This window comes from Oculina patagonica, chromosome 8, assembly GCF_052425735.1.
Source record: "Oculina patagonica isolate OP01 chromosome 8, crgOcupat, whole genome shotgun sequence".
In the NCBI taxonomy this organism is placed as follows: domain Eukaryota; kingdom Metazoa; phylum Cnidaria; class Anthozoa; order Scleractinia; family Oculinidae; genus Oculina; species Oculina patagonica.
Genome location: NC_135765.1, coordinates 15885198 through 15910841, shown reverse-complemented (window position 1 = coordinate 15910841; position 25644 = coordinate 15885198). Strand labels below are relative to the sequence as shown.

Here is a 25644-nt window from a genome sequence, read left to right as displayed (position 1 = left end):
CTGAACAAGCTGAGCTGCAGGAAATAAAATGTGTTCTTTGGTGACGTGATATTTGGTTTAAGTACATGCTAGAGATCAAGCAATGTTTTCCCATGCGTTTTACAACAAACGTAACCATCACATGGTTTCTTCCCAGTACATAAACACAGTACTTAAATTTCATAAGCATTATTTTTAGCCAGGTTTTTTTATTACTTAACAGACTGAATATTTTTAGAAGATAGGCCAATTTCGATATATTAAAATTCTTTCTTTGCCCCGAGGTTTGGGGGAATAAAACAAAAGATATCACACCGAGGCTTGGAGATGAATTATTTCTTTTAGTTTATTCGACAAGTCTCGATGCCCAATTGGAAATGTAATATACCGAAACTAGCCTATTTCGTAAGCTGTTTTAAAAATTTCGTTTCTCTTTGTCCCGATTGCACGTGATCATTACACTTGGGTGAGGTAGACTAGAGCGCTTTTTTCTTAGGACTAGTAAACTGTCATTACTTACTTGGTCTCCTGCAGCTTGCTCTTCATCTGCTCAATAACTTGCTCCAAACGCGTTCTGAAAATCAAACGAAAGAAAAACATTTATTCAAACCTTCAACACTGAGTAAATTTCGATCACGAAACAAAAGAGCATTTACCAAGAGCTACAATTCGCTTCGCTATTTTTTGGCACCCCACCCACTTCTTATAAATACTGTTAAGCCGCTTGAGTGTTAAAACACATAACAAACTTGGAAAAGAGTGCTGGGTAAAGGGGTGTCCCAAGCCTTTTTGACCAAAATTAAAGCTGAATGGTGATGCTGTTGTAATGAAACACAACACTGACCTTTCCGAGTTTTCCAGTTCAGGCGGCTGAGGAGTGGGTTTGGATTTCTGTTGTTTGAGAACACTGTGAACGCGAGTCTGAAATTAAAAAAAAGATACACACACAATAAGGTACAGTCTAAAAAACAAGTCAATTTTCAATGCAAATAATGATGTACATTTTTTTACATGCTCTATACAAAGAATCAACAGAAAGACACTCCACGAGAAGTGCAAGTCGTTAAACGATTTTTCAAAAGTCAAACCGGGTCGTTACCTTTATCCCCCAGAACAAACTAAGCCAGCGAATTTTGTCAGAAAAGATGCTAAGCATCAAAACATGATCTTTCGTCGTCAAACTGACATGAGAGTTTCAAAGTGACAGCAGGTGTATGCCGTGTGGCTCTAAGGAGATCTGTCATACCCTGCACTTAACTATTTCTTCTGACTGTGTAACGTACCTTGTAGCTTTCAAACTCAGCCCGCGTGGCGTCATGGGCCAATTTAGAGCTTTCCCATTCCGCTTTCATTTTGGTAAGTTTAGATTCCAAGCTCTCTACAGTGCGTTTGTTGCTTTCCGTAGAGGAACGAAGCTGTGAAAAGAAAAACAATCATGTCTGAGGTTATTTTAAGCGTACATTTTTCACGTTTTCTTCTTTTTCCTTCACTATTTGCCAAATATCACATTTTTGTCTGCGCACGGACCAAGAATCCAAGAGGCCCAGATCAGTGCTCAGTAAACTTGACTGGTTCCCGTGGCATGACGGGACTGGGGCATAAGAAACAACTGACTTACTTGTTGCTGGTAACTTTGGCTTTCGCCAGCTAGTGAAGATACCTCGACCTGCAAGATTGTACAGGAAAAGTCATTACATATGGAGGGAATTCTACGCTTAAAATATGTGCCGTACGAATCGCGCATGTGATTTTTTTTAAGTGAAATCAATGAGCATATCCATTGACGTTGAATTTCATGAGTTTTTTTTTTATTTATGAAAGAAAAATAATATTACGTCGTTTCTGAATACCGTAAAATGCCTGTTATAAGCCCTGGGCTTATGCAACTTCATAAGGAATTTTGAGCGGCCTTACAAATGGTATAAAAAAACGTTTTGGAAATGTGGTGACAAAAATAGACTTCCAGGGTCTGCTGATTAATATAATGTCAGAAAGTCACTCTGATTCAACGTTTCCTTCTGCACTTTATGCACAAAATTATATATTGCCTATTTCTATTTGAAGTACAATCGGTGTTCTGTGAGAACTTTAGTAAGTAATATAGTAAAGTTGGATGAGTGGAGGGCTTAAAACAGGAATACTTATTTTGTCAGCGGATAGATGGGCCAAAAACCGAAGGGGCTTACAATCAGGGTGAGGGGAAAGGGAGGGGGGGATATTTTTACCAGCATTCCACGGAATTATGTTTTCTCTTAAGTCTCGAGATTACTCTTGCTCTTTGAGTTCATTTACCAATCAGAGTGCAAGAACTATTCCACTCATAATAAAGACATTTGCTTGCTTAGCCAATTAGGAGAATATACGGAAGTTAAAAAAAAAAAAGAGGACAAGAAGTACAAATGAAATAACCTTGTATTGTTCTGCTTGTTGAGTGGCAGATTCCAACTGTCCTTTCAGCTGAGACTCGGCAAGCTCTTGTTCCAATATCTATAAAAACAAAAGCAACAGGTTCGTATTATTTTATCAAAGTTGCGGTCATTATTAGGAGGCTAATAAGTCACGACATCCTACGTCACGCTAGGTGTGGTCACTCATTGGCTTTCAACATACACCAAGTACAAACTGATCTAAACTTGATTTATAATGGTCGTCGGGACAGATATAAAAATTATTTATGATCGACTTTAATCACTGACCATATTTATGGTTTCCGAGTTTTTTCAAGGGCTTTTCTACTGTTTCAAACATATATTGAGGTTTCGTTTGATTTTAAGATCAGTTGTCTGTAATTGAATGACGTAAAACAACAGAGAAGAGAGGAAAAAAGGAACATTGTTGGGGGAAAGCGGGTCGGGAAGTCTTCGTACCTGTTTCTTGGCTTCCGCGAGTTCTTTCTTTGTTTTCACCAGTACCCCTTTCATTTTCAGCGCTCTCTCTTCAGCTTGCTGTCGTTGACTGTCTACCATTTCTAAACACAGACACAAAAACCAAACCGTCAAACAGAATTCTTGTGATTTGTACACGTTTAGTTTCTGCAAGCAATTTACGAGGTCAGGAGAGACAAGCTTTTCTGCTTCAAATTTGACTGAGCCCGCAATTCTGGCGAAGTTGCTAAGTAACATGACGTGTACAGATGACGCAACACTGACGTCACAACTTTTCGGAGTAATCACCGAAGTATTTAGTAAGTAAGTATTTAATTAGACTGATTGATAAAACAAAGAATCGGAAACTTTTTCAGTGTTCTTACAAAGATTTGCCAAGAGCGTAACTTGTTCAAACAACTACACGTTGACATAAATTTTGCAACATGGAATGTTGCGTACGCAAAACGTAACTTTGCGTTTTCAATCTTCTTGCTGTGCAAATTTCAATCAGTTCCATTTCTCTTACCGATCTGTGTTTTGAAGTCGTCTGCTCTCTTGTCCACTCTGGATACCTCGTCCTGTGAATCTTGTAATGCCTTTTCTTTCTCAGCAAGTTTGATTTGTAGCGCTTCCAAGGATTTCTGGTAATCATCCATTTCCAAGCTCATCAAACTGCTTTGATTCGCTTCCTGTGTTTATCATAAGAATAATTTGTCAGAAAAGAGGTCGCACTTCGAGCTAAAGCTAGTGTATAGGCAGACGTTTTCTCAGTAAGTTATCTCCGAATTGGTTCCGGTGTTTGACCAGCGGTCAAGAAGGAACTTGCAAAATTGAAAAACGTTTAGTGCAATTGCCTACGTTCCTTTGACTAATATAAGCGAATTCAGCGATCGCTAAGCGAGCATAATTACCGTAAGGTTCAACGGTACCACGGCTGTTGCAGAAGTCCGATCTAGACCTCGTACTCATCAGAGTTCGGCTTGGTGCAACACGACATTTTTCTAACGCCTATACGTCTAAAAGTACCACTTAGAAATCAATTGGTTCTACAGCCACCAGTTAGATACCTTTTCTGCAGCCTCCAGTTGTCGTTTGGTTGTTTCCAGCTGGTTTCGTGTTTCCTCGTGTCGCCTTCGCTCTTCTTTTAAATCTTCGTCTGTGTTCTCAAATTTACTCAGCACCTGATAAACAATAAACATATTATTTGTAGACCTCTCAAAGGTTGCAAATAGCTTCTTGCACGTATTGCGTGCCTGTATTTACAGCAGAGGGAACTGGGGCCAAACAATTTTCAAACTTATACGAACCTCTGAATTCTCTTTGCGGAGTTGTTCCAGATCTTTTGTTGTTTCAGTAAGTTCTTTTTCAAGTTCACATATTTCTTGTTTATTCTGGACACTTTCTGTTCTCAGCAACTGAAAAGACAAAAGTTAGAATCAAGGTTACTCGAGAATATTAAATTCTATTCTGTTTTTACCAACCAAGAAAGCAAAAATTCCCTGACTTTTCCAAGAGTGACCAAAAAATAAGCCAATGGCGGATTAAATTTCTTTCTCAGAAAACTGTTTTCGTTGGACATATTAAAAAGTCACTCATATCCCCTGTTTTCTCGCGCTTGTCATTCTTCGCGACAGCATGCACAAAATGTCATAAAGATAGCAGATCAAAATCACCTCGACTTCTTTTAAATTTTCCCGGATCTGTGTGTTGAGCCGTTCTTGTTCTGCTTTAGAATCATTCCGTTCTCTCTCCACAACCTATGAATTTAACAACAAAAACAATTTTACTTACATTAAGGCAAGTTTACTGAGAGGGTTAAGGACGCTATAAGAACCTCAAACAAACCACCTTACCTTTAGAAGAGATTCATAATTCTTGTTCACACTTTCATTTTCAGCTGACAATTTTTCTGCTTCTTGGCGGACATTTGCCAGTTCGTCCGCGACTTGTGTCACATTATGGGTCGAGCTGGCTGACCTGCAATAAAGTTTACAAGTTAAGAAAATCTCTCCTGGGGGACAAAAGACGTTAAAAGCTGTCCAGTTATAAAGCTAGCATTGGTGTCCAAAAATTGATCACTCTCCTTCGTAGCCCGCGCACCACGCACCTACGATGTTTGATGGGGGAGAAAGTTGCGTGACGGAATTGACCAAGTCTGCAGTGTTCTAATTTCCACACAAATTGACGAAAAAATAAATTGTGCTTATCATGGATAATCCGATTCAATTCACACAAGGAACATTTCTCGGCTTTCGAGGCTAGTGCGCACGTTGCAGAATCGCCTTAAAAGTATGACCTGGCTTTTCCAGGCATTTAGCCTTCAAATCACAACACACCAATCGTGAAAATATTCTCCGGTAAGAGTAGACTAGCATTTGCCCCTACAATCCCTTAGCTTTGATACCTCGTAGTAAGCGACTTACAACAGTTAAACGACAAGTTAACTTACTTTGTTTTCTCTGCTTCCAGTTCCTCTTGCAGTCTGGTCAGCTGGGTTTGTAGTTCCTGTAATGTAATAACGTAGAAAGTTAGATCTTTTCTAAGAATTCTTATCAAGCAAATTGTAAATTTTATGCAGTCAGAACTTAGGACTCAAGAGTTTCTTCGAGTCAATCTCTGAAAAATTGACCTCAGCATTAAATTAAATTAAAGATAAAAACATCGCAGTACACCGAACCCTTCTTTTTTTACATAGTACAACCCAGTAGTCACGCAACACTTCTCCTGGTGCTTCGCGTGACGCTTAATGGTTGCGTGACGAGCTAAAATAACCACTGCAAAGGAAGTCACTGATTCAATTGACCGTTATACCTGATACTCATTGCTCTGTTTCAGAGTCCCTTCTTGCTGCTCAACAAACTTAGCGTTCAAGGTCTGGGCGTCTTCTTTCAGTTCTTGGATTGTCGAAGTCAGTTCATCTTTTTCACCCTTCCACTACACGAACAAAAAAGAATGAGCGACAAGATTTTATTACTTATTTGTAAAGCTATTCCACAAGTGAAAAGTGTGCAAGAAAACAAACCTGTTTCTTGTGATTCTCCAACTCTTTCTTCGCCTTAACGGCGACTTGTTTGAACTTGTTCATCTTATCATCTTTCTCTTTATTCTCTCGCTCCAGTACATCTGTGCAACGTAAAAAACTCTCAATTCACAGGCTCTAAAAAGTTTAATGGATGTAGAGGTTTTAGCTTTCATGGGAGTTAGGTCAAGCTAATTACAAAATCGTATTCACCCAATCAAAAGTTCCATAACTTTGACTGACCAATAGGAAACCGAAGAAAGCGCGGGAAATGCCGCGTACGCAACATCAAGCCTACTTTGGGTGTCGCATGACTGGATAAAAAAGCTAAGTGCAAATGTTTTGGCCAATCAGAACGAAGGGCTGACTTAAAAATATAGCTATCACCCAAGGCATTAGACAAAGAGTATTTAAATTTCAGTAGACTGAAATATCGATTTTTGTTGAGTTTTAAGAACTAAACTACGCAAACAATCACAGCTTGAATAACCGCTTACCTCGAGCCTCCGTGATTGTTTCCAATTCTTTCTGCAGTTCTTCTATCCTGTTTGTAAACTGGTAAACTTCTTGAGCCCCTGTTTCCATCTCGCTACTCAAGTTTGACATGGCATTTTGCACAGACTCAACTTCTGTTTGCTTTTCGCTCAGTTGAACCTGAAGATTTTTCAGCTCCATAGCTTTCGTTTCGAGAGCTCCGTTCAATGATTGAATACTCGATTCAAGAGACGAGATTCGTTCCGCGTTTTCTTCTAATGTTGTTTTATATTTCTGAAGTTCTTCCTCTTTGTGTTCGATCGTTTGATTCTTAACAGAAATTTCATTCTCTAGCTTACTTAATTCCAGTTTCTGAGCTTCGAGTTTTGACTCTACATCCGTAATACAATGCTCTTTTTCCTCGTTCAACGCTCTCAGCTGCTGTAATTCCTCTTCTTTGAGAAGCAAATCTTTATCTATAGAAGCAGTTTGTTGTTCAAATGCCTCCGTTCTTTTCTTTAATTTTCGAAGCACCTCCTCTTTAGAAGTAATAGTTTCATTGAGGGAATCAACCTTTTCGCAATACTCTTTCCTCTCTAATTTAAGTCTCTCATTCTCTTGCTCCCTTTCCAAGACGGACTGATTCAAACTTTCGTTAAATTCCTGTAAAGCCTTTATTTCGTTCTCCTTTGAAGCGGCCTTTTCGTTAAAATCCTCTATACTTTTCGTTTGCAGCTCTAAATCATGCTTTAGTGCGACAATCGTTTCGTCTCGTTCTTTACAAGTCTGATCAATGGCTTTCCTTTCCTCCTGACGAGTGTTCATCAATTCTTCCAGTGAACGTATTTTCGACCTCAAATCCTCCGCCACTTGGAAATGTTCTTGCAATTTCTCTTCAACCTCGCTGTTATCCTTTCCTTTTTCTTGCAAACTTAATTGGAGTGTTTCGACCCGTGCGTTCAAACTCTGCACCTGTTCCGTGAGTTTGTTGTTCAATTCCTTAGAAGTCGCTAAGTCCATCGACGTTTCTTCGACTTTGGCGTTGAAACTATTTACGACCTCCTGAAAATTCTCCAACTCTTTGTCCTTTTTGCTCAACGTTTCTTTGCAATCTTCAATTTCCGCATCTTTAGCTTGAACACTTTCGTTTAGCTTTTCAACGCTCGATTTAACAGCTGAGAATTCCTCTCCTTGAGCCATCAATGCCTCGGCGGATTTTATCTCTTCTTGCTCTTTTTCTTCAAGCTTACCGCTCAATGTTTTCACCTTCTCTTGCGACTTCTGTAAATTCTGTTTCAGTTGTTTCACGGCCTTCACAGCCTTCTTAAACTCTTCCTCTTTGCTTTCCAATTTCTCCGAAACACCTTTAAAACTTTCTTTCACCGCCTCTAATTCATTCTTCTGTTGATCAAGACTCGCTACCAACTCGGCTATTCGGTTATCCTTTTCTTCTAAATTCTTGTTCAAATTCTCGATAGTCGAAGCGAGTGCCTCCTTCTCGCTGCTTAATCCTTGTAAGTTTTCACTCATTTGCCCCACAGATTGACTCATGGTCTCTTTTTCTAGATGAAAATCGTTCAAACTCGCTCTCAATTCCGTAAGTTCTTTTTCCTTTAATGTATGAGATTCTTTCAGCGCGTTAAGTTCAGAGTTCAGCTTTTCCACTTCTTTTTTGCTTTCTTCAAGGTCACACAATGCCTCGGTCAGTTCGCTTCCTTTCTCCTCAAAAGAAGTGTTCAGTGTATTAACAGTTGCCTTCAAACTGTGGTTGTCCTGCCAAAAAAAAAAAAAAAAAGTAACAAAATTTAAAGTAAAAGAATATGAATTCTTGTGGGTCGCAGGTATGTTTAGAGACGTTCAGTTTGACTTTTGGTTCACGACTGTATAGGTTTATTTGTTTATGTTATCTTAATAATTACTGAACATCCTAAAAACCTATTGTTCTTTCTCTGCAATATTTTCCGGTTATAAGCTCTGGGCTTATACAATTTTGAGTGGGCTTATAAGTGGAGGGGCTTATATCCGGGAGGGCTTATAAGCGGAATAAAAAAACGTTCCGAAACATTCTTAAATAAAAACGCATAATAAAGCAACATTTAGCCCTGTTCAGTACTGTCATCCGGCAGAGGGGGGGGGGGGGCTTGTATCCGGGGGGGCTTATAATTGGATTGATTTTTTTGTTTCCAGGTAGATGGGCCTATAACCGGGGGGGCTTATAACCGGAATTTTACGGTATATCAACGATTGCAGCCGTGAACCGAAACATCAGCGTGGAAGCGACTGAAATCGTTGATGTAATGCAGAGAGAGAAAAAAAGGGTTTAAGGAGGATTATTAATTTAAAATAGATAATTACTTCGGCTCACAGCATTATTGGGTATATCGCAGGCAGCTGAGGCCGCACTATTACATATTTCGTGAGTTGCGCCATGCGCTATTCTTATATGCACCTACAAGCTTCAGATGCAAAATCCCATCCAACAATTTTTCAAACTAAAAAATCTTTCTGATAAGAAGATTCCCCCCCCCCCCCTCAACCACCTGAAGGCTTTTCCAGTAAATTGTAGCTAACTAAAGCAAAGTCAATTTGAAATAAGTATACTAATGCCTCCATACCTGCAGTCCCACCCAATCTTTTAATTTTCGCTTGAAAGTGTTGCGTGACTCACCTGTTGTAGGCCGGTGTTAATTTCTTGCAGTTCAGAAAGTTGTTGATAATGTTGCGATTCAGTAGACAGTTGACCTGAATGGATTTCAGCTAGCCTTCCAGACAAATCCTAAACATCACCCAGAGAAAAAAAAATTGTCACATGTTCTGTTACAGTATTTTTTCAACATGAGGTATAAAACCATATTTTCTCTCACCTAGAAATAATCTAAGGCCGCCCTAAGATCGTAATTAACTTTTCCTCAAACTATTCTCAGAACTAACATTAAAGGAAATGTATAGCAATCAAAATTGAGATTTGAAACTCTGAACTCGGCGCTTAGTGCGCCGAAAGTTATTTACAGAATTTAAGTACACTTTCCATCATTTTTCGGCCAGAATTTACTCAGCCGAAACAATTCCAACAATTTATTTGTTCGTTGCCTTAACCCCAACAGGTGGCCATATAATAAACCAAAACTCTTTCATCTGCATAAAAAACTTCCTTGCGTGACCATAAGAGGATATTATCCACTTTCAGGTCACATTGTCCTCCGTGACTGACGGTCAATGGCGCCAGTCACGAACTCCTAAAGGAGTCGCATCACGACACATAGTCAATATTTTGAATTGTACAATATTTCCTTTAAATCAAAGGATCCTTCAAAATAATACTTAACTGAGGTACAAAAACTCCAAAGATGTAATAACAAACTAAAACAAATGAAAGGGGATTACGAAAGGAGAAGATTTAGACGAAATTCGAGCGACGAATTGTTTTAAAACGTTTCACCAGGACGTGCTACTGAGACGCCGAGAAAAGTTCCTTCTTTGTATTCAATGTGGCTCAACTATTCAGTGTGAAAGATGGGAAAGATGGGCAAGGAAGCAAAAATCAAAGCTAAAACCCAGTTTTGAATAACACCAACCTTATGTTCCTTCGACAGCGAATCAAATTGTACATGTACGTCTTCTAACTCTTCGTGAAGTTGTTCGATATATTCATTCAACTCCTGCAACGAAACGAACAATCACGATGTTATCAACGACTTTCTACGGTAAAAACGAATACCTGGGGAAGAAATCAAAGCTTATATCCTCGTAAAGCACACCTAACAAGCTCTCCAGTCACAAGAGCATAAGATCTTCACACGGTAATATAACACGGACGACGAACTATGCCGTTTACGCTAACCTTTGCCAACAATGTATGCAGTATTTGGTTTCTTGCACGGATTTACCGAGTTGTTAAGGATTGTATCTTAGCGAGGTGATTTGAACTAGTTGAGTCCATAATTACTGAATTCGTGCCTTGAAATCTCGTACAAGTGAAATGAAATTGTATACACCAATGAGTGATTTGATTGCTTTGAATTCAGTTGCCTTGACACTCGATGATAGCGTGTACAGGAAACCACTGCATACTTCAAAGGCCAAAGGTGAATTGAAGACTCTAAGCTTATATAAATTAGGGGAGTCTGTAATATTAAAGCTGCTCTTAACTTAAATCGAGGCAAGGCTCTAAATAATGGCTTGAAAAGAGGTAGGAGTAATTCAAAATAAGGAAATTAAAGTCAATAAGAAAGTTATATTTCTTGAAAAGGGAAGTAAATGCGGATGACACAAAGAAACCACCTTTCGTGATTACAAAGGAAACGAAATAAGAATAAATCAAAACAGGCTAGAGCAGATAAAACAGGCTGGACTCTTGTCAATGATCGATTTGTTTAACATTTCTAAAAGTTAGTAAAGGATTTTGAATTTTGAATCAAAATAATATCAATCAGTTTAAAATTAGACTGTCCACAGCCCTCTATTTTTTCGTGTTTTTTCGATCGATGAGCGCGCGGTGAGAACGGCGAGAGAACTGGACGCTCGCTTCCCACCCCCTCCCTCCCACCTCGCGCTTCGCGCTCGCTTCCTTTTGCTTCTTTGCGTTGAAAAATCGAGAGGCTGTGGACAGTCTAGTTTAAAATGGGCGTTACAAGACAATAACCGCCAAAATAGCGTGACATTAAATTGAGTCCATTCAAACAAATACTGCGTGATTAGCATACCGACGCGACGATGCAAATTTAGGTTCAAAGTCACGCAATCTTATAACTGAGACTTAAATTGACTCAAAATTTTTACGATGAAATTATACCTTTCTCTCTTTCAATTCATCGTTGTATTTAGCTTGTAGATCATCTTGTGTCCTAAACAACTCTTCGATCTCGGCTTCTTGATGCTGAAAAAAAAATCCCACAATACAAGACCGTTAACAACGTTGAAGCGATACATGTTTTAGACACCTAGTCGTTACAATGCAGACAAAATGAGTTGCAAACTGCAGTCGTTCTGAAAGTGCCAATAATAAATCATGTAAAAATCGTAACACATTAATCAAGAATAAGACAGATTTGATAAACAAAGCCGCAAGCGGAGAAATAATTGACCGTATTTCAAACAAGCAGTCCAATATGTACATTTATGTTGCTTTTCATTTGCATTAACAGAAGTTCTACAATTTACTCCGCTCTCTGAATTGTAATAAAACCGACGGCTTGCTCCATAATGTCTACCCGACTACAAATATAACAAATTATAGAAAAGGTAACCCTAAACTAAGCAAAAACGAATTATAAACTCTAATAAACTAAACATAATTTAAGTAAATCCACAATACGGACACAACATACAAGTTAATAAGGCTCGAAGCCGATTCTATTTTTAAGTACGAAAAATGCCAAAACAAGCAACACACCTTTACAAAAACCCCAGCATTTGATAACTACTTTAAATACTCCGTGAAGATGAAAGTTATAAAATATTTTCGTGAGCAACAACGACGTTGTAGACAAACAAAACCACGCAAGGGGCTTGAACAAATAGCAGTATGCAAATTTCTTATCGAAACTTTTTGTTTTACTTTTGTGCTTCAAGACAGCGACGCGGCGGGATCTGTTAATAGCTCGACAGGTGAAACTAGCAAAAAACGCTCACAATTTATCAAGCTTGCGCATAACAGACTCGCAAACGCTAGCCAAATATTTGCTGAACACGGAATACAGACTGAAAATCTTCAGCTGTAACTTTAATTGTTTCTCTTATCAATAAATACTTTGAAAAATTAAACGCTATTCACGCTTAGCACTTTTGCCCTCTCGCGTCACAACATCTCTCAAACTTCGGAGAAACACTACATTAAAGCTTGTTTTCATTCGTCCTTCTACTGCATTATGGTTATACCGCAGGGCATTCTTTGTGTGGTTTACCTGTTGTTTCGTTTGGTCAATTATGAAGAACTTTAAAAATAGCGCAGGTCACCCCTTACACTGAACAAGTTAGATCCACCGTGAGCATAAAGAATGAAGATTTGTTTTGTAAGACAAACAAGACTGTTGTGTTTGGCAAATCTTAGAGCGTAATAGTTACATCCAAAATATAACTACAGAGCTCTGTAAAACACCAGAGAGCACTCGAAATTTGTCACGCTAGCTTCACGTTAGCGTGCCGCTGGCGTGACAGTTATGTTGCTTAGCAACTCCTCTGACGGAAACCGCGGGCTCATACAACTCTTAAAGTTTTAACCGTGGTAGGGAGGGGAGAATCAGTGAGCAACAGCCGGGTGACCTAACCTATGTTTCCAAAACAGTTCCTGGTCGTGTTTCCACAAGATATTTAGACATGCGGGGAAGTCATTCAGAGAATTGTTTTCGATATATAAACCTTACTTAATGAGTTTCTCTTTTGATATACATTTCTAAGAGCAGATCTACATTTTGCGAGCTTTTAGGTGAGAAAACAGGCAATGATTAACATATATTGAATTAGTAAAGTATTTATTATCAATAAGTAGTTTGCATCATTTTTACAGCGATAAAACAAATAAAAGGAATGAGATTCTTGATGCTGAAATTTTGCTTACGTAGACCGGGCATTTAGTATAAATAGAAAAATATAAAACAGCCAACAAATTCCGGAAAAAACAGCTAACGATATTGCCGGAAATAACTTTATCAAACGCAAAATGGCGCCCGTAATTTAATTTACGTTATCAAAAAAGGCCGGTTAAACGCTGGAGTTATCAGCGATCAACAGCGCTCGAAAGTAACTGAAGTATCCGTGAAGTGTTTGTATCGTGCGCTTGGGTCACCTGTGATAACAACCCAATAAATTAATTTATAATGCTAAGCAATACTTACAGCTTTTTCCTCGTTCGCTTCCTTCAGATCCTTTGAAAGTTGTTTGGTCTTGTTCTCCAGTTCTTGAATTACTCGTCGAGATTCCTATAACGGAAAAGCACAAAATTCATACCGTTTACCGCAAGACAAATTCGAATACAACCGTGTACCTTACAAACAAAGAAGCCTGAAAGCAGACTATGCATAATAATAAAGATAAATATATAGACAGACAACACGCCTTTAACTTGTGCCCAATACTAGTGTTGAATTTAAAACAAACCCACTTCTTTTAGACCGACAATTTCAAAATACGCCCAAAGAACTAACTTTTAATGTATCGAAGAGTAAAGCGAAATACAAGCTTGATTTACAATTAAAAAGAGGCCGGCGACTTTCGAATTCTTGTTAAAACCTTTTAGGCCGTTCCGTTACTAGGCAGCCAAGGGAAGCCTTGGTTCGGATAACAATTTGGGCACTAATAGCTTTTCTGTATTGTAACCTTATCGTCAGAAGAAATGAACCTCTTCCTAAAAACGAGGTGTCAGATGACAACACTAAAATCTCGTTTGAATAGTCAGTTTCGTTTTGTGATGTTTTAACGACGCGTGAGTTTAAAACTATAAGGAAAAGCTGTTTTGTTCGACGGATATCAGGATACCAGGGTTTCATCCACAGACTTCAAAGGTGAAACCACCTTTAAACAGCATAATAAACAGTACCACATGAAAGTATTGCTAAGCAGCTTTTATCTGAATGGTCACACACTAGGGTTTCACCCACAGACTAAAAAGTTAGAACCACCTTGAACAGCATAATACACAGTACCACATGAAACTACTGCTCAGTAGCTTTCAATTGAGTGGTCATACACAAGGGTTTCATCAACAGACTAAAGTTAGAACCACATTGTACAACATAATAAATAGTACATACCACATAAAAGTACTGCTAAGTAGCTTTTACCTGAATGGATAGACACTATGGATTCACCCACAGACTTAAAAGTTAGAACCATCTTGTACGGCATAATGAACACTACCGCATAAACAATCTGCTCAATAGTTTACAATTTCATACAAATGGTCATACTATACTCTAGGGTGCAAAAGTTACTAACACATAAACTGAAAGCAAGGTTTGCATCGGGGAGTGAAGGGTTAACTTAAAAGCGCTAGAAAATCAGAAGAAAAAAGCTTAGGGAACGTTTATGGCCGGAGAAGACAATGGTGGTTGCCGCGCGCGTAAAGGCGTCACGTTCAAACATGTGGTGAACACACACCAGAAACCCGTAAGGGTTGAAAACCCCTTTTAAATTACTGCACACACATCACAAACCTCAAGCTTGGTGTTGAGTGTCGTTTGTTGTTCATCCGTAAAAGACAGCGACTGCTGCAGTTGTTCCTTATCAGTCTGCGCAAAACTCAGCTGCTGACGCAAATCCTAAATGAGGGAGAAAAATCAGTTCTCCTTGCATTTAACTCGAATAATTTTACGATTTAATAATAATAATAATAATAATAATAATAATAATAATAATAATCATTTGTATAGCGCCCTTTCCATACGTTCAAGGGCGCTTGACAATGTTAAAAAGTAATTTTGCAGCTTCTGTATTCACCGTTAGATAACTAAGATCGGTAACTGAACAATAAACCAATCAGAATTAAAATTTAAACCATAAAACCGATCTCAAGTGCGGAAAAAGTATGGACCGGCTTTAAGCGCGGGAAAAGCATGGTAACGGTGTTAAGCGCGGGAAAAACAGCGCACTGGTGATAAGCGCGGGGGGAAAAACAGTGCACAGGTGTTGAGCGCGGGGAAAAACAGTGCTGGTGTCAGTTTAAGCGCTGGAAAAACAGTGCACCAGTGTTAAGCGCGGGAAAAACAGTGTGCTCGTGTTGAGCGCGGGAAAAAGCGGAAAATAAGAAACTGGTGCTTTAACAAGGGAACGACACCTGAAGCTAGTCACGCCGATTGACAAGTTTTCTGCAATTTAGACAACAGCTTTGCTCTGATTGGTTTAGTGCACGTTTTTGAGCCAGTCACTTAGTTCCCCGAACAATGACAATGAACTAATCATAGGATTTACTTTGTAATCTCTGTAAGCACTTACGTATAAAGCTAAAAAATTCAACTAGTTTACATTACTACCCGTCACCCGGCACCAATAACAACGGAAATACTACAACTCATGCCGGCACAGAAGCCAAAGCCCCAACAACAGAAGGACCACGAAGAACCCAAAAATTGATTTGGTGCAAAGTAAAAGAAACCGCGTTTTAACTTTGTCATGAAAAGCACAAAAGAAAAACCCACTTTAATTTCAGCTTTTAACAAGAAAAAGAACCTCACTAGTGAATGCTTGAAAAGAAAAAGACAAAGCGCTTTTTTTTAATTTTAACTTTAACAGCGCAACAGGCAGCAGGGAGAACATTCACAAACACAAATGAACGTGTTAGCTTTTAAAAAAATCATTCGCGATTTTGAACGTTTTTCGAACATAATTGCGTCAAACATTCTGATAAACACGTTACAGTAAATTAGTAAGCATCCGTGTCTCGATAAACGTTTCTTTCTAGTTTTAAACAAGGTGGTTTTGCTATTCTTTGGTTAAGTGTGAACCAAACCTCCTGGTGACGTCATTTCTTTCTATTGAACATGCAGTTGTATGCTCTTTGGTCTTTGTTTGGCCAAAACCAACAGAAACAAGTCAAAGGGGTCAAAAACAATAACTCAAAACTTCGAGAACGACTTGACTACGGTACTACCACCTATTGGCGGACAAAGATTTACGATAACTCTTTAAAACTGAAAAACATTTCTTATACACTGCCAAGCAAAATTGTGCTTCAGAGAATAAAATCAAAAATGCAAAGAATTTATAAAAAATTTTACGCTAGATTCTGACAAAACTCTCCACTGAAAGTAATAAAAACAAAATAGCGTTTGTGAGTAGCGAAGCAAAAGAAGTTAGCTGTTAGTTTAATGCCAGATGTTAGTGCCGAAAAGATTATGCCTTTTAGCTGGGACATCTTGACGTACCAACCATTTTTAATTGCGAATGACTGAATGTGAGCAAAAATCTCCTGCTCACCCACAATCCTTCACGATTGAAAATGGCCGCCACAGCATCAAAAAGTACCCGGATAAAGCGATAAAAAGGCCGGTCAATGTGCTGTAGCACGCATGCGTCGGTTAAAAACATCAATACCGTAGTCGTGCTTTGCTCCTGAAGAAAGCTGTCTTGAAGAGCGATCAGCTCGGACACAAGAGTGTTCTTTTCTTGAGAGATAGACAATAGTTGTTCGTTGATTCCCTGAAAAACGGCATGCAGTGTGAGGTCACTGAGCCTGACTGTCAATCAAATTCAGCGCATGTGCAACAGGATTCGGAATGCATGTGGTCATTCTCGACCTCAGTGCCCTCTCTTCCTCAACGCACAAAAACGAGGGCAGTGGAAAATCCATTATGATATAGTCAAAACCTGGTTGGATAACATCGCATGCTTAATGTTCCACTGGAAAAGAAAACGACTGAAAGCAATGTTGGAGTCTCCTTAACGCTTTAAAAATGAGAAGAAAAGACTGAACCTATTTTGTATCTTTTCCTAACGAGTCATATGCCTCCCCTCCCCTCCCCTCCCCTCCCTCTTTCCACTACAAGTCTACATCATCACGATTACTACAACCAAGTAGTAACACTGGCGTTTCACTCTTAGATGAGAACGTTTTTTATCTGAAACCTTGCAGTTAATGTTTTGGATCTTGCACAAAAAAGACACCAATCCGAGTTATCAAATTTTGGCCGGGTTTTCCCACAGCCCTCTTTTTCCGTCGGAAATGCGCAAAAGAGAGGGACCCTAGGGTCGAGAATGTGCTTGTGTTATGAGATGCGAGTGAGCACGCATGCGTTGTGCCACAAGAGTTATGGAGGGTTAATGCAAGCAAGAACAAATTGTAACAATGAGTCGCGCAGCAGTGCGGTTTAGGCTAAAGAGACTAAAAGAATTTTGACAGAAAAGATAACTGACGTTAATTAATTCGCCATCGATTATTGGAGAGGAGCCAAAAGGCTCATTATTGCCGGTGCTATACTTTCCATAGCATTAAGCGAATAGTATTCCTACTCCCCCTGGATAAGGTGTTAGTTCAACGCCGGCTCCAGTGCGCATAACCATTATGCTACCACTGCTTAAGGTGAAGAGGGCCTAAGAAATTGCCATATCAGGATGTCATGCTTTAATCAGTCATGAGTAAATAAAGCACTCGACTAGTTCTTTGTCACGTCTAAGCCGCGTGGTATGATTGTGGCACAGATGTGGTATCACTGTGACACGACTGTGGTACGACTGGTATGATTTTGGTATGACTTTGGCATGACTCAACTGCAGTACGACTGTGGTGTGACTGTGACACGACTGCAATACAACTCCTGATTGGTCTTGCTGCAATAACTACACTTACTTATAAAACTTTAGTCAAGTTCTTGCTCAAACCAGAGACACACTCACCCTTACCTCTTGAGTTTCTTCAGCGCTTTCTAACGCTGTTCGTAACTTCTTTGTATGGCTTTCAAGGGAGATGTTTTCCTCTGACAAGGCTGTTAACTGATTCTTCAAATCCTTAAAGAGGAAAGAAAAAACATGAATGAAACAATTCATGGCAGTTTAAAGAAAACCTGAAATTGCATTTTTACCTTGTGATTTTCTTCAGTTTTATTCAACTTCTCTTCCGTCGTCTTGATTCTCTCTTCTAGGGCTAACTTTTCTTGCGACACAGCCGCAAGTTTTTTTGCTAAATCCTAAAAAAATACAAATCCCAGACAGAAGAGCATTATTGTGGTACGGACAGCAGGGCAGCAAACGTCGCTACATTAGCATGAATAAATATTCTCTGTACGCTCGCCTAACTCTTCCCTTGATTTAGTGAAGTCTGAGAATCGTCCCGAGGAGGAAAAGGAGAGAAACCCTGGGAACGAAGTTGCCCAAAAAATTCCTTACTGCTGACGTAGCTCCAGGGATGCGTGTAGTGTCTCTGATTGGCTGTTACTCGGATTTTTTTTTTTCGTGCAAACAATAGCCAATCAGAGACATTCTACGGACCTCTGCAGAGGTACGTCATCAGTGTGGAATTTGTCTGCTCAAATCAGACGTTACAAAATGTTCCTTATTCTCACCTTATTTTTCTGTTCATATGCCTGTGCTATCTCTTCTGAAGTCTGCATGTTGTTTTCAACAGAGGTCGCTTGTTCTTGGAATGCTGTTAGCTTTATATTAAGATCCTAAATAATGAAAACAACACAGTTACTCAAAGTTGCCACAGACATCAGTTTTCCCTGACCTAATAACAGATATATACAAAATGTCAGATATAGTAGCGGCCTCCAGCCTCCACTTCTAAGGTGAAAAAAACATTGCTGAAATCACATTGACCTAAAATGTTTCTTCCGGCTGCCAATTGTACGAAATCAGTGGTGTTATATTCCAATTTCCCCTAACTTTTCTTCCAAATGTCAATTGTTTTTGACCCAAAATAAAATTCTTTGACTTTCCCTGACCCTGAAGAATTTAATTTTTCCCTGACCATTTTCTAATCTGTGGCAATTCCTTTAAAAAGGCCAGTCTTGTCGATCTGCCAGCTTGGGATGCCTGTGCTGTCCCAGGCCACTTATCATTTTCACAGCCCCTGATGTACTTTGTTGGCCAAGTTAAATCTCAGCTAATTAATATTATTATACATTGTAGTCACTAGCTGTCTTCTCATTGGCTAGAGCCTACCTACAGATTAGTGAATAATCTGCTAGCAGATTATTTACTAATCTTAGGTTGCGCGCACAATGCATGATTTCCAAGAGCAATGTGTCAGGCGTCTGGCAGCGAATGAACATCAAGTTCGTCGATTCGCTTCTTCAACCGAGAAATAATTTGACCTAAGTTGGAAAAATGCTGGATAATTAAGTCTTAGAAAACACAAAGACTTACAAAATTGGGAAGGAACTATTCCACGAAATACTTTGAGGAAAACGATTCAGAATTTTAAAAGCAGGCGACAAGCCGGATAGCACAAGTTTTGAAACAGGTTGAAATCGTTTGTCATTTCTCTTTACCAGAAAAAAATGTATAATAAAACAAATTAGATGAGGTTTTTGTGATATCCGGAATAAACAAGATCTCTGATAACACTTATACCTCGACCATGATTATTCCGGATATCACAAAAACCTCATCCAATAATTGTTTATAGTGTGATCGAGCGTCGCGAATCGTTTTATTTTTAATAACGTGACCTGACATCCCTATCAAAAGCGTTACCTGGCGTGAACGAATCATTTTAAATAGCGTGACCTGGCGTGACTGCATTAATTTTAATAGCGTGACATGGCGTGATATAATCCTCAAAACGAAATAGCTGGCGTTTAAATATGTTGTCCTCTAGTGCAAATCACCAAAAGCTGGATAATTTACACCCGCACTCTGTTCCTTAATGCAGTCGTTGTTCAAAACTGAGCAAATTTTTCCGAAAAATAAAAATTCTTCCTCGGTAACAACTCAGTAAGTTGCCGAAGGAAAGCGCATTACTCACTTGATTCTCTTGCAATGCTGTTTGGAGTTCTTGTTCCATCTCAGCAGCCTTGCTTTGTGTTATTCTCAACTCCTCCTCTTTTTGCAACAAGCACTGTTCTAACTCCTGAGGATTCACAATCACAACACACTATGACATAAGAGTGTACAACAGGATCTCCTGCTTAGCTTAGGTGTGAAAGCACCAGACTGCAATGCAGTAGCTCGATTCCCGGCTGGACGATCGCACAGAGCCTTTAGGTAGCGACGTCATAAAATGCAACTGAAGTTTAGGAGTTCGTCGCTCGCATTCAGTCTCAACCATCCTCTAATCAAAACCATCCTCGATAATAAGATATTTGCTCTAATTTTTACCCCTTTGTTGTTTTCTACATTATTTTGTGCATCACAAATTATGAAATAACTTAACACACAGCGAGTGGCTACTTTACCACGACTGAGGAGAAAGGTGCATGCCTTAGTTCTAACAACTCCAAGTGGTCAGATCTCGTGGCTTGTAAGACTTAGATATGGCGGCTCCGCAAGTCTCCAAAAAATTTTAATTTTCTGATTTTAAAGGACCACCCATCGAGAATGCACCAAAACCCTCTGGCAGCGATCACCCTTAGAGACAGCAATGAGGTCTGTTTGGAATGATCTTTGAAAAGACTATTGTGTGAATGAGACCACAACTTCAAAATACAAAGAGTAAAGTTTGATGACTGCTGAATTTGCCAGAAAAAGACCACAAATGGCACGTGTTTCGTTGAACAACCTGTTACCATAGAAACAAACCATCCAGAGAAAAATGAAACGAGTTTAATCATTTCATTAAACGAGTGAAATATAATATATTTTTTTTGAAATATTCTGATCTTGATGTTGTTTTAGTTTGAGCTGAAGGATTAAAATTTGAGCCCTTATAGTAAACTCGTATGACAATCTTTTGAAACAAAAATAAGTATATCTTTTTCTGCAGTCCACTGCATGGAGACATAAATAGGAGTTTAATTAATTTTAATTTTCGTCCTGGTTTCGAGTTGTGCGTCTTCTAGTCGATGTAATAAAAGCCGTGTTTGGAAAATCTTTGCAAAAGTACTAAAAGATTTTTATTTACCAAATCATTAAGTACTGCGAATTCAGTCACGAGTCACAGTCCCACAGGAAGGGTGCAAAAAGATTAAGGCACGGTGCTTAGCAACTGCGGTAAAGAAAAGCGAGGAGACATGTCCCCGACCCCTCCACCCCCACCCACCCCGTACCCCCTTTAAGCCCGGCACACGCAACTGGCGTGAATGCGTGAAATAAAATCCATTCGGAATCTTTCAGGAATAATCTGCTAGTTTGGAATACTGTCAAAAACCCTGTTGACATTATCCTGAGGAAAAAAGATTTCAAAACAAATGTGCATAAACAAAAGTAACACAACGACAGTTCACCTTGTTAACGCTTTCTCCGTTTCTCGTCATTTCCTCCAAAGAGTAAATCTTATTTTGCAGATGTTCCTGATTCTGTTGGCTTTCCTGCAGGACTCTGCTTTGTTCCTGGAAATTGAGAAATTCCGATAATAATTTAGCAAATAATTAATTTAACGGCAAGTTAGCGTTCTCATTGACTTACAAATGTCCGCAAACAAGCCATCTAGCTTAATGCCAAAAACACAATTGGGCAACAAATTTGGCCTAACACGAACTCTTATATATTTATGTCTTTGGTGATTTTATTTTTTTATCATCTTTACTTACTTGATATCTACTCTCAGAATCATGAAGCATTTTTTTCAAGCTTTCCACCATTCCCTGTAGCTTGCTATCTTCTGAAGATGAACTCTTAAGCTGATCCCAAAGTTCCTGTATTAGACAACACAAACAACCATCAATAACCCTGTCGAGACGGGAGCTCTTTTGTTATGTCACATGATATCACACGCCAAACGACGACAGAAAATCGAGCAAAATTTCAGTGAGCATTTTTTGCCACAAACCTGTTTTTCCTTTTCTGCAGTTTGTAAAGACACCCTTAGCAAGGCCAGTTCATTTTCAATTCCAGTTTTTTCCTCTGTAAGCGAATTCAATCTCTCTTGCAACACTTTGTTTTCATTTTCAACCGATGAAATTCTCTCCTCCAATGCCGACACATTACCAAGCAAATCGTTCTTTTCCTGTGCGGCTCTTTCTAAACTGCTGTTTAACTCCTGCAAGAAAAGCAAAATCAAAATTTATGTTTAGCAAAGAAAGCCTCTTCAGACATTATTTCAGTGCTGTTAAATACGTCCGACTGATTTTTTTGAAGTAGAAAAGAATTAAAAGCGATCAAAAACTACAGATTATTGCAGAACTACTTCTTCGTAGAATTCTCGTTCTCGAGCTGGAATCAAACAAAATCGACAGTCTAGTGTTGATGGGAGTTTCAACTCCGCTCGTTTGCCCGCCAATTCTTTAGTATGCTCTTTCAACGACTGTCCTACACTATTGTCAAGTTAAGAACAGGCTACATTCTTCACAGAGACGACGAGAATTTTTACTCGTTAACCAGCACACACGAGTATTGCATGAGATTCTTGGGCAAGATACCTTTGCAATAATGTCGTTTCTTTGAGAGACGTTTGTCAACTCTGACGCACTCTCGGCTTGTTCGACCGGGTTGATGAACGTCGATGTGTGATTTGAAAATACTGTCGTCCAACAATCATTCCTTAATTCTCGTTGGCTCTTGTTCTCCTTTTATTCCCATTATCTACTCTTAACTGGTTTTAGTTGAACGGCCACTTAAATTCATAAACAAACCTGTTTTTCTGCTTCAAAACTCTCCGTCATCGACGTCAGTTTGTTTTCAGTCGCAGCTTTTTCCTCTGTGAGCACATTCATTTTGTCTTCCCATACTTTCTTTTCACTTCCAGCCGATGAAACACTCTCCTCTAAACTGGAGACTTTGTTGAGCAAATCATTCTTTTCTTGGGTAGTATTATCCAACCTGCTGCTTATTTCCTGCAATAGAAAGACAATGTATAAAAAGGCTAAAAGAGGTAAAGCCAAACGTCTTCGTTCTTGGACTGTTAGCATTACAAATTGCCTTCAATCACACAGTTTACTCGGTTCGTAATTTTAAAATGGTGTTAGAGTTTTACTCCAAAAGCTCAATGTTAACAGCCCCCATACCCCTGCAGACAGCCATACTGTAAAGTCTTTGTGGTAATAGTCCCTTAGGAGATAGTCCCTTCAAAGCTGTACTCTTAGTATAATTGCAGGGTGCCCGAAAGCTCTTATGTAAGAAATCTTGGGTTTCCAGCTCTTAAAAGCTTTTTTAATAGCAAGTCGCCCAAAGACAAAAGTAAGTCGCCTGTGGCACTCGGGCTCTGCTAGAGCACAGCTCTGCGGCCTTTTTAGATAGTCCCCTGCTGATAGTCCCCTTGTAGAAAGTCCTTTTTAGATAGTCCTCATAAAAAGCCCCCAGTATATTGCCCCCCCTCGTCGATAGCTTCCCTGGAGACAGTTCCCAAATATTTTAGTGGGGTCTACAGACTATAAACATTTTGACAGAACTTAATCCACACTAACCTCTTTTTCCTTCTGTTCGATTTGAAGATTTTCCTTCAGCTCCGACAACTGACTCATAACAGAATAAAACTCTTCTCTAGTGTCGCCAAATTCCTTGTCAATAGCAGCCTTTTCCTCTGCTGCTGCCTTCAGCTGCCGTTCGAGCGACTCCACTTTGATCACAAATTCATCTCTCTCCTGTGACATGTTCTTTACCTGTTCTTGCAGATTCTTTGAGAAGACAAAAGGTTGAAGTTACACAAGATTTACGGTAAGAACAGTTTCAGTTCAGAGACCATAGCACAGGGTAATTAGTACAGCTAACAAAAAAATTAATAAGTCGCGAAGCATGATCGTGTGATAAAGATTATCATTTGAACAAGTCAAGTCAAGAAATCTGAACAAGTCAAATCAAGAAGGGTTGAGCCTGTTTCAAGTTTTTCGGCTCATTAGTCCTGACAATTTAACTCCAATTTTTGTAGTGTTGCTATTCGTCCCGAAAAGGGATAGAAGTCAATCGCAGGCTCCCCCATGCGTTTTCTCTGATTTACCTTACAATTCACACAAACAATCGTTACCAAGCAACAATCAACCAGAGACTACCCAGAACTCTGTAAAGTTGCGCCATCAGTATGGATTTTTTTCGCGTCAAATCACAAACGTCTGTTGAACTGAGTGCGTGAAAAATAACTTCCATTTATCCAAGCTATTAACAAGAATCAGAATCTCTGAAAGAACTTGTGCATGTATGAGAGTTAATCAAAACTGGTTCATCCCTCTAATGCCGTAGATTTTGAGACCCCAGGGGGGTACTCCGGCTTGTTAATGACGGGGATGATCGAAGGATTTTTTTGGGTTTGAAATTTTCGATTCCGGGATTTTTTTGGGTTGGAAAATTTGGCAAGTATTTTTTTGGGTATCTTGATTTAGATAGGGGATGTTTTTGGGTATTTAAAACGAACTAAAGTGCCCTGGCGCGGCCTTGGCGTATTTATGGTATGATGAATTAACAAAACGAGCGTTCTTTGTGTTATGTTATTGCACCTCTTGGCAATTTAGGGGTAACTTGACAAGGGATTTTTTGGGGGTTATTTTTGGTTCAGGGATTTTTTCGGGTAATGTCGGAAGACTTAGGGATTTTTTTGGGTCTTTAGTTTTGCCTCCATTCGATCATCCCCGTCATTTACAAGCCGGAGTACCCCCCCCCCCCTGGGTTTGAGACACCATAAATTTTGCAAATTTAGCTTTCCAATATTCCAGTATTCCCTTACTTGGTTTTGCCGTGATATTTCGTTATGTTCCTCTTTAGCAGATTCCAATGCCTTTTGCAACTTTTCCCTCTCGGCAACAAGTTTCTCCGTCTTCTTAACATTTTCCTACAATAAAAGTAAAGGCAACCAAGTTTAAATCGAGTAAACAACGACAAACAAAAAAGTTAGTAGGACACTCACAAACAAAATTAAATCTAAGTCCATTAATGTGGTTCTTTATTGCTATAAATTTCGTGGATGAAACCCTATAGTGTATGACCATTCGATTGAAATTCACCCAGTCAGTACAAGGTGTTTGTAACTTTTAAGTCTGTGCATGGAAACTTGTGTGTGATCATTCAAACGAAAGCTACCTAGTAGTACCTTCATGCGGTAATGTTTTTATTCTATAGAAAATGGTTAAAATTGTAAAAGTCTGTGTATAAATCCCTAGAGCACCTGTGACCAGTCAATTTTAAGATAATAGGGAGAACTTAGTTTTAGTCCGGCAGCTTAGCTCGAAATTTTAATTGAATTGTGCACTTTTTGATACAAGCATGAAACTTGGCACAATGAAAGTGGTCACCAACAGAAGTTTTTTCAGATATAGTGCCAAGCCCGAAAAACACCGGTTTCGGAAACCGTAATTTATTAAAATCAATGAAATTTCGTGAAATATTTGTTTGTCCTGGCTTATAGACAAATACTATTATGTCAGGAAGTGATATCAAGTCGCACATACAAAATTTAGAATGAAATGCTGTAATTTAGACTGTTCACAGCCCTATATTTTCCTATTTTTCTTCTGTTAGCGAACGGTTCACCGATCGCGAGAGACCTGGATGCTAGCGCAAAACGAAAGACACCAGGGAGCAGAGGGCGGGGAATGAAAAATCTTTTCCCATGCAATAAATTCCTAGTAAACTATTGGTATCAAACAGATGGTAAAAAATGACAATTGTAAGGCTAATTTAAAGCATTTACTTCAATCTGTATTTATGAGCATTTATCTACCATAAAAATCTACAATAAAAGGTTTATAAAAGTACAAGAAGAACTACTTCGTGGGGGAGGGGCCTCTCGGCTGAAAATTTCATTGATGTTTACAAGCTGAAAATAGGAAATTGGCGTTGGCACTATATCGA

General features: G+C 39.1%; 1 protein-coding gene across 5 annotated transcripts in view; it reads right to left on the bottom strand.

Annotated features, from left to right (window-relative positions):
* The window catches only part of LOC144663914 (uncharacterized), a 57705-nt gene that overhangs the window by 6977 nt on the left and 25084 nt on the right, over positions 1–25644 (bottom strand). For 3 of the 5 annotated variants that reach the window (XM_078524996.1, XM_078525000.1, XM_078525001.1), the window contains 31 exons: positions 24521–24625; positions 23271–23480; positions 22500–22700; positions 21698–21907; positions 21459–21563; positions 21153–21257; positions 19736–19840; positions 18330–18434; positions 17850–17954; positions 17671–17775; positions 16366–16470; positions 14490–14594; positions 13173–13256; positions 11132–11215; positions 9915–9998; positions 9008–9115; positions 6363–8112; positions 5869–5969; positions 5658–5780; positions 5296–5351; positions 4700–4823; positions 4520–4603; positions 4154–4261; positions 3914–4027; positions 3373–3535; positions 2847–2947; positions 2389–2466; positions 1598–1645; positions 1263–1394; positions 824–900; positions 500–553 (listed from right to left, as the gene is read on the bottom strand). In XM_078524996.1, coding sequence (XP_078381122.1) covers positions 500–553; positions 824–900; positions 1263–1394; positions 1598–1645; positions 2389–2466; positions 2847–2947; positions 3373–3535; positions 3914–4027; positions 4154–4261; positions 4520–4603; positions 4700–4823; positions 5296–5351; positions 5658–5780; positions 5869–5969; positions 6363–8112; positions 9008–9115; positions 9915–9998; positions 11132–11215; positions 13173–13256; positions 14490–14594; positions 16366–16470; positions 17671–17775; positions 17850–17954; positions 18330–18434; positions 19736–19840; positions 21153–21257; positions 21459–21563; positions 21698–21907; positions 22500–22700; positions 23271–23480; positions 24521–24625 — 5039 coding nt within the window. Of the gene's footprint in view, positions 1–499; positions 554–823; positions 901–1262; positions 1395–1597; positions 1646–2388; positions 2467–2846; positions 2948–3372; positions 3536–3913; positions 4028–4153; positions 4262–4519; positions 4604–4699; positions 4824–5295; positions 5352–5657; positions 5781–5868; positions 5970–6362; positions 8113–9007; positions 9116–9914; positions 9999–11131; positions 11216–13172; positions 13257–14489; positions 14595–16365; positions 16471–17664; positions 17776–17849; positions 17955–18329; positions 18435–19735; positions 19841–21152; positions 21258–21458; positions 21564–21697; positions 21908–22499; positions 22701–23270; positions 23481–24520; positions 24626–25644 lie in introns of all 5 variants that reach the window. The other 2 variants (XM_078524997.1, XM_078524999.1) reach the window with 2 other exon arrangements.